The sequence below is a fragment of the Elgaria multicarinata genome, chromosome 10, assembly GCF_023053635.1.
Source record: "Elgaria multicarinata webbii isolate HBS135686 ecotype San Diego chromosome 10, rElgMul1.1.pri, whole genome shotgun sequence".
NCBI classification, from domain to species: Eukaryota; Metazoa; Chordata; class Lepidosauria; order Squamata; family Anguidae; genus Elgaria; species Elgaria multicarinata.
In genome coordinates, this window is record NC_086180.1 from 18,746,819 (window position 1) to 18,760,993 (window position 14,175).

The following is a 14,175-nucleotide window of genomic DNA, read 5'->3' on the forward strand; positions in this document are numbered from 1 at the left end:
TCCATAAATGCTCTGATGTTGCGTGACTCTAAACCTTTATATCTCTATGGTTGTACAAAGCCGTAGGCGAGTAGGTTTGAAAGGTTCATGACGTCACAGGTCTAGACATTACATGGACGACTGATGTCCAATCACAATACGGCTGGCGTACTCTGAGGAAACTAAGGTGCGATGCGGCAGTTGCGATGGGCGCGGTCGTATGGCTCAGGGTGGGCGGAGCAAAGGAGCTGATACGCGACTAGCCACTGCTACTGTCGTTTTCGAAGGGGGCGGGATGAGTGCGAGGAAGTAGCCATTGGGAAAGGGCGGAACCTTCTGTCGTAGCCAATCGCGGCCAGAGATTTGTTTGGGCGGGGGTGAGGTAACTCCGGTGGTTGTGGAAAGCTGAGGAAGGAGATTTAACGAGGTGGGTGAGGAGAAAATGAGGGAGCGGCGGTGGGAGCGCAATAGGGCACCGAGTTCCCCCTTCCCAGTTGCCTCAGTGCTTTTCCATAGATATAAAATTATTATAAAACGTATAAAGCTATGACGTATTAATTATATATAAACTCCTCGGGTAAAATCCAACGTGAGTCTTACTTTAGAGTAGATTCATTGAAATGAACGTGAGTTAAATTAGTCATGAGCTCCCATTCATTTCAATGGATCTACTCTTAAGTAGGGCTTATGTTGGATTTTAGCCTCATTGTATAATGTGTGTGTTTGTGGTCTTTTTATATTTCTGTCTATAATATTTGTATTTATAGTTTTATCATTTATCTTCCAGTTTATCACATATTACCCCTTTCTTTTACGATGAGAGGAAAAGGTGTTTTTCCCCCCTCCTCCAACTTTTACCGCACAACAACCCTGTGAGGTACCTGGGAGGGAGAGGTAGTGACTGGCCCAAGGTTGCCCAGTGAACTTCATGACTGAGGGGGGATTTGAACCTGGGTCAATCGTAATTCATTTATTTATTTAGGGTGACCATATGAAAAGGAGGACAGGGCTCCTGTATCTTTAACAGTTGCATAGAAAAGGGAATTTCACCAGGTGTCATTTGTATATATGGAGAACCTGGTGAAATTCCCTCTTCATCACAACAGTTAAAGCTGCAGGAGCTGTACTAGAATGACCAGATTTAAAAGAGGGCAGGGCACCTGCAGCTTTAACTACTGCGATGAAGAGGGAATTTAACTACAAGTTCAACCACAGCTTTTAAAGCTCAACTAAAAACTTTTCTTTTTCCTAAAGCTTTTAAAACTTGATGTTGTGCAGACTTCTACTGTTACTTTCTACTGTTAGTTTTTCCCTACCCTGTGCCTGCTTACCCTTCCCTGTACCTGTTGGCATTCTCTTCCCCTCCTTATTGTTTTACTATTATTTTATTAGATTGTAAGCCTATGCGGCAGAGTCTTGCTATTTACTGTTTTACTCTGTACAGCACCATGTACATTGATGGTGCTATATAAATAAATAATAATAATAATAATAATAATAAATTCCCTTTTCTATACAATTGTTAAAGATACAGGAGCCCTGTCCTTCTTTTCATATGGTCAGCCTATTTATTTATTACATCTCTATACCGCCCAATAGCTGGAGCTCTCTGGGCAGTTCATGGTGCTATATAAATTAATAATAATAATAATAATAATAATAATAAGTTCACAAAAATTAAGTTGGACATACTTACTTGATTGTGGTGATAACTGAGGCATATAGCATGGATAAAGCTGCACTCTTGTTTATGCGTAAATAAACTTAAATCATAGAAGCATTTTTTACTTTTTAAAAATAAATAAAAAAAACAATTTTTCCTCTGAGTGCTCAATAATATAGGTGGAATGGTACAGTTGGGAAATATAAGTGTAACTCTTAGTATAAATCGTGTATGTTTACTTAGAAGTAATTCCCACTGATTTCAATGAATTTATTCCCAAGTAAATTACACCCACACTCCATATTTCCATTTAATTCAGTGGGACTTTCTTCTGTGTTGTGAGCCCATATACCACCATATCATATTGATTCCGTCTATCCAGGGTGTGTAACAATTTTGCTTTTCCCCCCTTCACAGTATGCGTTTGTATTTAAATCCGGTTTTAATGACTGTAATGAAGGGTTTTTCTATATAGGGTTAATATTACCTTGGAAAGTGAGGGTTTCTAGATAATGTAATTAAATATTATATTGAATAATGGGTGTATACTGCAACTTATGAGCTGTAAATGAACAAAAACGTAACTGCTATTCCTGTTCAGATGTTTTGCCTGCAATCACTGTAATTTTAAGATCTCTAGCTTCAGTATAGGCTTCTACTTTCTTAACATGATTTTTCAGTAAGCAATATTAGCTAATAATTAACCATATTCACTTCTAGTCCATTGAAATGTGCAGTGTGAAATAAAAATGTGAAAAATGGGTTGACCACCTGCAAAGGATGACAGGGCACCTGTACCCTTAACAGTTGTACAGAGGAGGCTATTTTAGCTGAATTTATTTTTCATGTAGCCACAAGAAAAGTTAACCGGTTGAAATATCTTATACATAACTATTAAAAGTACAGGATCTTTTGTCCACCTCTACTTGATCACCCTTTGTGAAAATACCAAGGTTTAATCAAGTCCACATTGTTACAGAGTATCCCCACAAATGTAAGTGCAGGGGTTTCGTCTAGCTATATCAACACAATTTAATGGTTATGTAAAAATTGCAACACATTTACTTTAGGGGAGAAAAAATCCAGCCCTTGATATATTGAATTGTACAGCTTCCATTGAACAATTTGATAATTTAAATTGTGAAGTGACTATCGCCTTGGCTTGTAGGAAAATGAAGAAGAGAAAGCAACACATGTCACACTCAGACATTTATTGTTTTGTCTTCTGACTAGGTTGCATTTCTCTCTGGGGAGGCCCACTTCCTTGTGAGCTGACTGCATGGGATGGCAAAGGGTTTCTTAGCCCGGACTGTTACTGTGGTGTCTCTTACTGTAACACTATCTGCAGCTACTACTAAGTCTTCTTACTGCCACTATTTCTACCCAATATTCCAAGCAGTCAGGAATATTGCATACAGGTATTTATTCTATGGTCTAATATTACTCTTTGTGTCTGTGTATTATACACAGATCAGTTGAAGTCTAGGATGTTGATGTAGCCCAACACTTTGTTGTGATGTGTTCTAAATGGGTGGGGAATTCAGATACCTCCCTCTTGTTTCTTAGTGGTCCTTCTATTCTATGATTCTATGAATCAGTTACCTGGGGAGGTTGTGGGTATTGGAATATGATGGTCTAATATTTACAACCTTATTTTAGTTATTGCCAGACTGGGCTTCTGGCCAATAACCTTATAACAGAGTTTTGCAGCGGTTTCCAGCAAACTCAGCACAGACACAGATTAAGACTGAGACTTTCAGTAGGTTTAAAGAAACCTTTACTGGCATATAAAAATATAATTTAGTTATGGCATTCACAAATACTTACATACGGTCAGTCAATACAGCTCTGATACAGTGATCATTTCTGATACATGTACATGGGAATACAATCCTTTTATAGGCTAACTGTACAATGATGCAACTGCTTGCAATCCCTTAATTGAAACAATCAAGTCACCAATTATTCAATCATGACATCAATGTCCAGGTGCAACATTGACCTTTAAGTTTTCTGCTGAGTCTTCTGATTCCTCCAGCTCCTCAGCAATTAGTAAATCCCTGGAAACATAACCAGGATCCATTCCAGGATCCAACAGTGGGCTCTCCTGCACTAGAGGCATTCAAGAGGCAGCTGGACAACCATCTGTCAGGGATGCTTTAGGGTGGATTCCTGCATTGAGCAGGGGGTTGGACTCGATGGCCTTGTAGGCCCCTTCCAACTCTGCTATTCTATGATTCTATGATTCCTAGGCTGCAAATCCTATCAGTACTCACCACCTGAGTTCAGTATTAGAAGAAATGATATTGTTTGAACGTTTTTCCTTAGCCCCTTTTGTAAACGGACTAGAGACTTACGCTTTATAAAAGAAAAGAAAACTGATAATTCAAGGAGAAATACTAGGAGTGGAGGAGCACTATGGCTATGGCCCTTCTTGCAAATGGCTAGTCATTTGCTAGGGTGTCACATCCACTCTCCCACCCCCTCCAAAATGAGCAAGATTTAGAAAAGCGCACAGTTCAACTGGTACAGTGTGATGAAACGACAGCTTGGTTGGTAGGTCAAGAACTCAGGTAATGAGGAACTTCCCACCTTGCCAGGGAGCTCTCTCCCCCCACACCACCTTTATCCACATTTTAAAAAGCTGGTCACTTATTGTTGAAATTACACAAAAGGTGGTATTTTCTTGGATTGCTGAGATAATTGATAGTATTTGTTTGCAGTAAAGTATGTATGTATTACATGACCAGTCAACCATTTCCCCAACCATGCATATCGCTCTATAAAGTACAATTTTTCATCGTGCTTACATTTTCCTTTGCACGTGTTACTGCTTCTGTTTTCCTACAGCCCATCTTCAGAACATTGGTTCCACAGTGACGCTGCTAAAATGTCACATTGTAAAGATCCCAAAGAAAATGTACACAACAAAGCTAGGACCTCCCCGTATCCAGGATCCAGGATCGAGCGCAGCAAAGTACCCAATGATAAAGTGGACTGGTTAATTGACTGGGAGGACTATAGCCCTGTGGAATATACAGCGCGCTCTGTTTTGGCAGGACCTAAGTGGGCAGATCCAGAGATTGGGTGAGCATTATTGGCCAACCAATGGGATGAAGTGAGAGTTTTTGATGATGACTACCCCCTTTTATTTGATTAAAGTGGTGGGATGTTGTGTGAACATGAGAAACAATAGGTTTTCTCTTCCCCAGTGGTAAGCAGCACTCTTATTTTGATATGTGTACTTGTTCGATGTTGGAATGGTCAAAATATTAGAGGAATACTGTTCAGGATAGTAAAACTTCCATGATTATGTATTTTCTTTATTTACAAGATTTATATACTGTTCTGTATCTAACAAGATTCACAAGTGGTGAACAATAAATGAAAGAAAGAAAAATCAAAATACAGAATTAAAATATTTAAGATCTGATTATGTCAATAAAACTAATAACTATGGCTGTTCAATCAGGGAAGGCTTGTTTAAATAAAAATTCTTTCAACAGGTATCTTCAGCCAAATACCTTTGGCAAAATCTTAAACTGAGTTAGGTCATTTGTCCATCTAGCTTGCTATCGCCTACATGACTGGTGAGCAGAAAGTAGATCTCCAGATGATTTTTTACTTCGACTCCCAGCATTCCTAACCATTGGCCATACTGGCAGTGGCTTCTGGGAGTTGAAGTCCCAAACGTCTGGAGATCTACCTTCTGTCCACCACTGGTCTATAGTGACTGGCAGTGGCTCTCCGGTATTTCAGATGGGTCTTTCCCAGGCTTACCTGGAAATATTTAAAATTTTGTATATTGTTTTAAAATGTTTTTATCCTATGTAAACTGCCCAGAGAGCTTCGGCTATGGGTGGTATACAAATGTAAATAATAATAATAATAATAATAATAATAATAATAATAATAATAATCAGGAATTGAACAAGGGACCTTCTGCAAGCAAAATATGTGCTCTGCCACTGAGCTATAACATACAGTCCAGGTACTCCAACTGCATATTACAAATCGTTGCCCATTTTAACATTAACGTTAAAAATGTAGGCAAACCAGTTTTGAAATGCATGCACTTCTGAGGAGCTCAAGTGAATAAATGGCAAAACGTTTAACAGGAGATGCAGCTCCTCATGATTTGCTAAATCATTGCAAAAGTATTTGCTAATGAGAAGGCTGCTAGGCTTTATATGCAGCTTTCTTTTTCTTTCCTTTTTATGCTAAAAGAAAAGAGCTTTAACTGAAAGCACAAAACATATGTCAGTGCAGAGTTCATAGGGCAAACCTCATGCATACATACAGATGCCAGAAATACATAAAAACCTCACCAAATGTGTAATGCATACCATAACAATCTAAGACACCACCGCCAATCCTCTTCCCCTCTAGAGAGATTTCCCAAAACCAAGATACAGTCCAGGTACTCCACCTGCACACCATGCAAACTTTGCCTAAGAGATGGCACACAAATTCATGCCAGGGCATGGAAACCAACAGCACAAGTCGTAAACATGTTTACTTGGAAGCACGTTCCATTGGAACAAAATACATTTGGGACTGGGATTTTGGTAATTGCCGTGAGATGTTTTTATCATCTATTTAAGTATATTTTTTCTTTCTTGAAAAGGGCCAAAAACTTTACACCACATTTCAATGAGAAGGATGGGCAAGTGGAGAGGAAGAGCCAGAATGGTTTATATGAGGTGGAAAACGGAAGGCCGAGGTATTTCAGATACTTACCTTCTTGTGTGTGGTATATTCATTTTCCCTGCAAAAGGAGGACTGGTTAGCTGCAGCTAATACCCCTCACCCCACTGGATGGTCTAACATATTTCAGCGTGAAATTGGATATTTCATTACTACATTGTGAATAAAGTCATGTCATGTCATCAGTATCTATATTACACAGCCTTCGGCTATTGAGTGCTATAGAAATGCAATAAATAAATAAATAAATAAATACATTTTAGGTTAGGCTTGGTTTGCACATGCAGGCAATGTGGCTTGATTTCTCAACATCCAGTTTGTGGCTGAATGTGTTGATTGTTTGAAGTAAGATGACCTGATATGTGATGTCCAATCTGTAATGGCTCATTCACACAAACTAGTTTAGATTTAATGTTGAAGTTATTGTGTGCTGCTTTTGGGAAAAAAAAACTTCTCAGTTACAAAAATAGTTCCCCAAAAGCTTCTTTGGGCATACGGAGCTTTAGTTGTGTGCATCTTTGGATCCCAGCCAGGCTTTCATCCGCACTCTGTTATTTTTCAGGAACCCTGTAGGCAGAACTGGAATAGTGGGCCGAGGTCTGCTTGGGCGCTGGGGTCCAAATCATGCTGCAGACCCTCTTATAACTAGGTAAGTAACAACATGCCAAAAGATGTAGTTAGCAGAGTGGAAAAATATAACTGTACATTCAAGCTTGAATGTTTGGTGTTTAGTATGTGGGATATTTTTTTAAAACAGAAAACTGATCTTGTCATCATGATGTGTTGCCAACCCTACCTCAAAATAACTTTTTAAACAAATCTGGAAGCAACAGTTATATTACATTGCCTGAGCCTCCTAAGCTACTTCTTTTTTGATCAGACTCAAGGTTTTCCACATTCATTTCAAACCCAGTACTCTGGGTTGGTTCAGACATAGTGCCAAACTATAGTTTTGTATAGTTATGTGCCTTCAAACTATAGTGAATTGAGCCCTGTGCTCATATATTCCCTCCCCACTCCTTTATTCATGTGCTGTCATTGCCTCCTTCACTTTCAGTTTAGCATTAAATCATGCAGTTACCATGGAAAACCGTGGTTTGGAAATAATAGCCATGGTATGGTGTTACATCTGACTATCAATTGTACTGTGCAGGTGGTGCACCTTATCACATATTACTTCCTCCTAATTTAAGGATTGTATTTCCTGAACATTTTGGGCGAAACTACGGAATCATCTTTTCTCTCTCTCTCTCTGTTACTCCTTGCAGATGGAAGAGAGATAGCAGTGGCAATAAAGTAGCTCACCCAGTATCCGGCATAAACATCTTGCAGTTCATTGCGATCAAAAGGAAAGACTGTGGGGAATGGGCCATCCCAGGGGTGAGAAGAGGAACACTGACATAATTGGTTTAAGAAAAAAATGTGCTGTACTTCCAAAGTGTGTGTTTGTGTCCTGCTAAGCATTTGAAAGATGATTGAAATCTGTATCAAGAGAAAGTAACATAAAATACTGCAGCAGGCTGTTAATTCTTAAATGGCATATTAAGTTGTGAGTAGGGGGGGCAACAGATATTTATTTATTTATTTATTTATTTATTAATTTATTACATTTCTATACCGCCCAATAGCCAAAGCTCTCTGGGCGGTTCACAAAAATGACATTGGGAGATCTGTCATAGGTAGTAGTCGTAATGTGCCTTCAAGGCGACTTCGGCATAAGGCAACCCTGTGAATCAGTGACCTCCAGTCACATTTGTTGTAAACCACCCCATTCAGATCTTGTAAATTCATATCCATATCTTCCTTTATGTAGTCAATCCATCTCTTGTTTGGTCTTCCTCTTTTCCTTCTACCTTCTGCTTTTCCTAACATTATTGTCTTTTCTAACGAGCTGTTTCTTCTCATTATATGTCCAAAGTATGATAGTCTCGGTTTCTTCTAGTGAGAGTTCTGGCTTAATTTGTTCTGGAACCCACTTATTTGTCTTTTTCGCAGTCCACTGTATCCACAAAACTCTCTTCCAATGCCACATTTCAAATGCTGTCATTGGTAAAGTTTTAATAGCATCTGCTAAGGGGGAGTTGTTAACTCCCCCGTCCCATGCTGTTCTTCCAATGATAATTGCTCTCTTCTGCTAAACTGCTATTCTGTGGGAAAACATAAGGTAACTTATGTTACATATTCTCTGAATGGATATGTAATAGGTGTCAATCTTCTTTTTTAGGGAATGGTAGACCCAGGGGAGAAGTTATCTGCTGCGCTAAAACGGGAATTTAGTGAGGAGGCCTTGAACTCCTTACAGAAAACTGGGGCCGAGAAGGAAGAGATGGAGAAACAACTAAATAGGCTTTTCAATCAGGACCACTTTGTGGTGAGTGACCTCTCTTTGCCCATAACCATTTGGTTAGCTTGTTAAATATTACATGTAAAAGTCAATTAAACTCTTTTCAAATAGGTAGGGAGCAGCAATTGCTTCTCAGTAATTAGGCTGACAGACTAAAACAAGATGCCTACCCTAAGCAGATCTTACATTTTTCTTCAATTTAATAGAAGTGATGTTGAATACTTGTTAAATGAAGTACTTTTAACAATGACAAACGGCAAGCAGCATCTTAAGAAACATTCTTCATGTGTGGGGAAAAAGGAGGTATGCCTTTTTTAGACGATGCCTGGTGTTACTCGAGTATGTATTACCTAAAAAACAAGATTTTTTTTTTTAAAAAAACCTATTGCTTTTTCTTATATGCAAATACATATTTATTATTATTATTTTTTATTTACAATATTTATATAACCACTCAATATCTAGAACAAATTCCAAAGCGGTGAACATAGGTTTAAACAGTAAAAAAGAAAGAAGGTTAAAAAAGCAAATTAAAATAGTTCAATTTAAAACAAAGGAAACAAAAACAGTGGCTAGTTAGTTGAGGAAGGCTTCTCAAAACAGAATTGTTTCCAGGAGGTACTGGAAGGAGCCTGATGTTGGCGCCTGCCTGACCTCCAGGGGCAGGGAGTTCCACAGAGAAGGGGCCACTACGCTAAAGGCTCTTCTCATGGTGGATTCAAATTGTGCCAGAGGTCCATGTGGAACCACCAGGAACATGATGCCCTCAGATGACCAGGCAGGCTGGTAAGGGACAAGGCACCCTCTCAGGTATCCTGGTCCCAAGTTGTTTAGGGCTTTGTACACTAGTACCAGAACCTTAAACCTGGCCCGGTAGCTAATAAACAACCAGTGCAGTCCCTCAGCAAAGGAGTTATATGCTGAAAAGAGACAGCTCCTGACAACAGCCAGTGTGGTGTAGTGGCTAAGGTGTTGGACTGGGAGTCGGGAGATCCGGGTTCTAGTCCCCACTTGGCCATGGAAACCCATTTGGGTGACTTTGGGCCAGTCACAGACTCTCAGCCCAACCTACCTCACAGGGTTGTTGTTGTGAGGATAACATGGAGGGGAGGAGGATTATGTATGCCACCTTGGGTTCCTTGGAGGAAAAAAGGCATGATATAAATGTAATAAACAGCCGAGCTGCTGCATTTTTGCACATATATGCAAAAATATTTCGATATTTTATTTATTTATTTCTTACATTTCTATTATTGCTTTAATTGATTAACTAAAACTCACATGAGTAGTTGCCAAAGATTTTTTTCAATGAGACAGCCCTAAGAGTAAGTCATAACCCTCATTACGGTATACCTTGGCTTTCCAGGTATATAAGGGATATGTGGATGATCCTCGTAATACAGACAATGCTTGGATGGAGACAGAAGCAGTAAACTATCATGATGAATCTGGTGAGTATTGGTGCTATCTTCCTTGTGTAAAGGTAGATCCCACATTGTAGGAGGAGAAGGCTATCAGAAAGCTACCAGTCCTATGCTACCTCCAGTATCCGGGAGTATTCCCATGTACCCCAGTTGCTGGGGAACATGGGTGGGACTGTGCTGTTGCACAGATGGCCAATCTGTGAACAGAATGCTGGACTAGATGGACTTCCTGACTGTTAGAGCAGTACGACAATGGAATCAGTTACCTAGGGGGGTTGTGGGCTCTCCCATACTAGAGTCATTCAAGATGCAGCTGGACAACCATCTGTCAGGGATGCTTTAGGGTGGATTCCTGCATTGAGTGGGGGTTGGACTCGATGGCCTTGTAGGCCCCTTCCAACTCAGCTATTTTATGATTCTATGACCTTCGTCTGATCTAGCACAGGTCTTCGTATGTTCTTATCTTGCTGTTAGAACAGCATTTCCCAACCTGGTGTGCTGCAGCCTGGTGCCCTACAAGTATTTTGGAAATCTACTCCCATCAACCCCAGCAAAGATGGCCAGTGATTAAAAATCCTGGGAATTGTAATCCAAAACATCTGGAGGGCACCAGATTGGAGAAGGCTGTGTTAAATAATTAAATGGTGGGGGTGGAGAGAGGATTATTTTCTCAGCGTCTGTCCATTTTATACATTCTTGATTATTGGAAATTGGGAAGTGATGGAAAATTAAATTTGATGAAGATTTCGCCCCCTAAATTGTTACATTTATTTATATGTTGTTACGCTTGAAATTATAAAAGCCTACCACACACTAAATTAAATATTTTCTGCTGTCTCGGCAATGGTGTTTGTGATAGCACACAGGTGCCATTGCACAAAAGATGGCTTGAATCCAATGTTGTCATTGTGCCAGCAGAACAGGGAAGTGCTGGTGGAGCAGTTTCCCTCTCTCCTGCAGTCCTCTGCACACCCTCAAAATCTGCTTTGAAGGATTGCGGGACCATCCAGAGCAAAATTGGAGGTATGCAGGGAGCTGCACGTGAGACAGGGGGGGATGTCCCACCATGCAAGTGGAAGTGTCCTTTCATGACGCTGGATTTAAGCCAAAGTCTATCTGTCATAGAATCATAGAATAGTAGAGTTGGAAGGGGCCTATTATTTATTTATTTATTTATTTATTTAAGTATTTTTATGCCGCCATTCAGCCAAAAAAGGCTCTCACGGCGGCTTACAAAAGTATTTCTATTAGGCCATCGAGTCCAACCCCCTGCTCAATGCAGGAATCCATCCTAAAGTATACCTGACAGATGGTTGTCCAGCTGCCTCTTGAATGCTTCTAGTGTCCATCTAGCTCACTTTTGCCTACACAAACAGTGGGCAGAAAGTAGATCTCCAGATGATTTGACTTCAAATGCCAGCATTCCTGACCAATAGCCATGCTAGCAAGGGCTTCTGGGAGTTAAAGTCCTGAACATCCGGAGATCTACTTTCTGTCCACCTGGCCTGCAGTGACTGGGGTTTCAGATGGGCCTTTCCCAGCCTTACCTGGAAATGCTAGGAATTGAACAAGGGACCTTTTGCAAACACAGTATGTGCTCTGCCACTGAGCTAAGCTATTGCCTTTCTTTTGTTTTTAACACCACATTATTGAGGTGAGGCAGGCTGTCAGTCAGATTATAAATTACTAGATATATGAGAATAACAAGAGTATTCAGTGAAAAGAACTGCTCACCTGTGTGAACAAGCATACAGTCCAGGTACTCCACCTGCACATCACAGTTCTTCACCTGGAAACTCAAACGTTAAAAATGCAGGCAAACCGGTTTTGAAATGCAGGCACTTTAAGGCCACTTCGTTGGGCTGAGGCAGGCTGTCAATCAGTATTCCTGCCATAACAAGAGTATTCAGTGAAGAACATTCAGTTCTTTCAACTCTGTACTTTGCAAAGGAAGCTGACATAAGGGGGATGTGGTAGAGAAGGAAGTAATGGGCCATGTTGAGGAATAAAAAGGAGGCAACAAATCAAACTACTATAATGTCTCTCATTACAGGTGAGGCAATGGACAATTTGCACCTAGAAGCAGGAGATGATGCTGGGAAAGTGAAATGGGTTGACATGAGTGAAAAGCTGAAACTGTATGCCAACCATGTTGACTTCGTTAGGCTTGTAGCAGAGAAGAGAAGAGCTCACTGGAGTGAAAATCCTGACCTAAGTTGCCATGATCAAAGCCTAACTAAAGCCTGAACATGTCAAACAGAAGTAGAGTAGTGGAATGCTGCTTGAAGAAGCACCGCTGATGTATAAATTAAAGCTGTAAAGTACCCGCAGCCAAAGTGAAGTTACTAAATTCCCTTGATTTCAATGGGAGAGATTTAACTTTTTCACTGAAATCAACGGGGCTTAAAAGTGTTCGGCATTGGCTACATCATGTCCTCTTCTTTTCATGAGGAAATCATTCCAAGGGATTAGATAAATTTGTGTATCCATTACATATGGAGAAGTAATACATCTGTAATGGTGTGATTTTTTGTTTGCTAACAGGAGTGTTGTTGACAGGCGTTTTACAATTTGTGATGACAAAAAATTACAGAAACACAAGTGTCCATGATTCTCAGAGATTAAAAATGTTTTTTTCCCTTTACATAATTGCGAGCTTCTTCCTCTGTTTTCATTGCCAAATTGTTGAATGGTAATGGATTGTAACTTCTGTACTGTGGTTATTAAGCTCCGCTTCTCTTTTACTTGCTGATGTTGATTAGTTTTTAGGAAAATAAACCTTGCATGTCAATACTTAATATTTATTGCCATAACCCATGATAATGAAGCAACTAAGGGTGCAATCCTATGCACACAGTGGTGCTTATTTCTGAGTAAATGTGTACAGCATTGCACTGTGAATTCTGAATGTATTTCATGTTCATCATACACACCCAGCAAGGCATTTTTCAGAAATAAACAGCCCTATTCTTATTTCCATGCTGATTCTATTCTTTATGGAGATGAGGAAAGAAAACTGTGATATAACTGGAATAAAAATCTAAGGTGCACATAATCAGGAAACAAAAAGTAACAAACTGGTATAAAATATTAACTTGGTATAAAACACTCCTGCAGCTTACTGTCTTATACTGGCATTTTAAAATATAAGATCATTTAAATCCATGGATTTAAAAATATAGTGTGGAATCCAAAGAGCTCTTGTACTTTTCCATATGCACCAAGACAGGTTCCTTCTTTTTCATAAGAGCTTCTCTCACTGTTAATTATCCTTCAGAGTTTTCTGATGTGCAGGATCAGGTTGCTGGGGAGAGCAATCCTTTGGCCCCTGGAAAGCATCAGAGGGGGGCATAGAATAGTTTGGATTTCTGGATCTGAGGTCAGAGACAGCACTCTGACCTTGGGCCCAGAAATCCAAGTTCCCTTCCCCCTCGTAGCCGGCACAGAGAAAACTGCATTGGCTGCCTCTTCAAAGTCACAAATGCAACCTCCGAGAGGAAGTAAAGGAGGCATTCCCCAGGGCATTCCTGTGGGAGGGACTGAGGAGGCTGGCTTCTCCAGCCTCCTTCCTTCCTCCTCCCCAGCGCCTCAGTTAGATAAGTGAAAAAGCCTGTCTAGCTGAAATGCGGGCTTGGAGACTGACTCTCCATTGGATAGCTGTAAGCCTTTGAGTTTGGAGGCTTATGGCCATCCCCATATTGAGAGGACCTTCATAAATTCTACTATATATGCTGTTCTTAGGGCGCCAGTCATAGCACTTAATTTGTTTAAAATCACAGGCAATTTAAAACATCTGTCTAAGTTCCTGAGTCCAACACCCGAGTGATTGTAAACTGCCTGGTCCACTCTTAAAGTTCAACTTTGCTTTTATGTCATTGTTGGAATGCCTTTGTGCCATGGTATCCATCTCTTGGAGACTTCTCAGAAATGTCACTAACCAGATTTAGTAGCAAATCAGTGATAATGCAGACTTGATATGCCAATAAGTTTCTCACTGTGAGTATATGGCAGTAGCTTAGTTTTTCTTATAAAATTATGTTCAAAGTAGCACTGCTTTT

The 14,175-nt window shown here is 40.0% G+C and overlaps 2 protein-coding genes across 3 annotated transcripts in view; both read left to right on the plus strand.

Moving 5' to 3' along the window:
- IBSP (integrin binding sialoprotein) overlaps positions 1–14,175 on the plus strand; it is a 347,644-nt gene that overhangs the window by 175,490 nt on the left and 157,979 nt on the right. The window lies entirely within an intron of this gene.
- On the plus strand, positions 341–13,208 carry NUDT9 (nudix hydrolase 9). Of its 2 annotated transcripts, XM_063135704.1 has the most exons (9): positions 341–406; positions 2,876–3,060; positions 4,493–4,729; positions 6,270–6,365; positions 6,912–6,998; positions 7,618–7,729; positions 8,574–8,720; positions 10,060–10,144; positions 12,171–13,208. In XM_063135704.1, the coding sequence occupies exons 2-9, from the start codon at positions 2,927–2,929 to the stop codon at positions 12,362–12,364; spliced, it is 1,092 nt and encodes a 363-aa protein (XP_062991774.1). In that variant the 5' UTR covers positions 341–406; positions 2,876–2,926; the 3' UTR covers positions 12,365–13,208. The 2 variants fall into 2 exon arrangements, with proteins under 2 accessions (XP_062991774.1, XP_062991775.1); XM_063135705.1 differs by lacking the exon at positions 2,876–3,060 and having other exon boundaries at positions 372–406.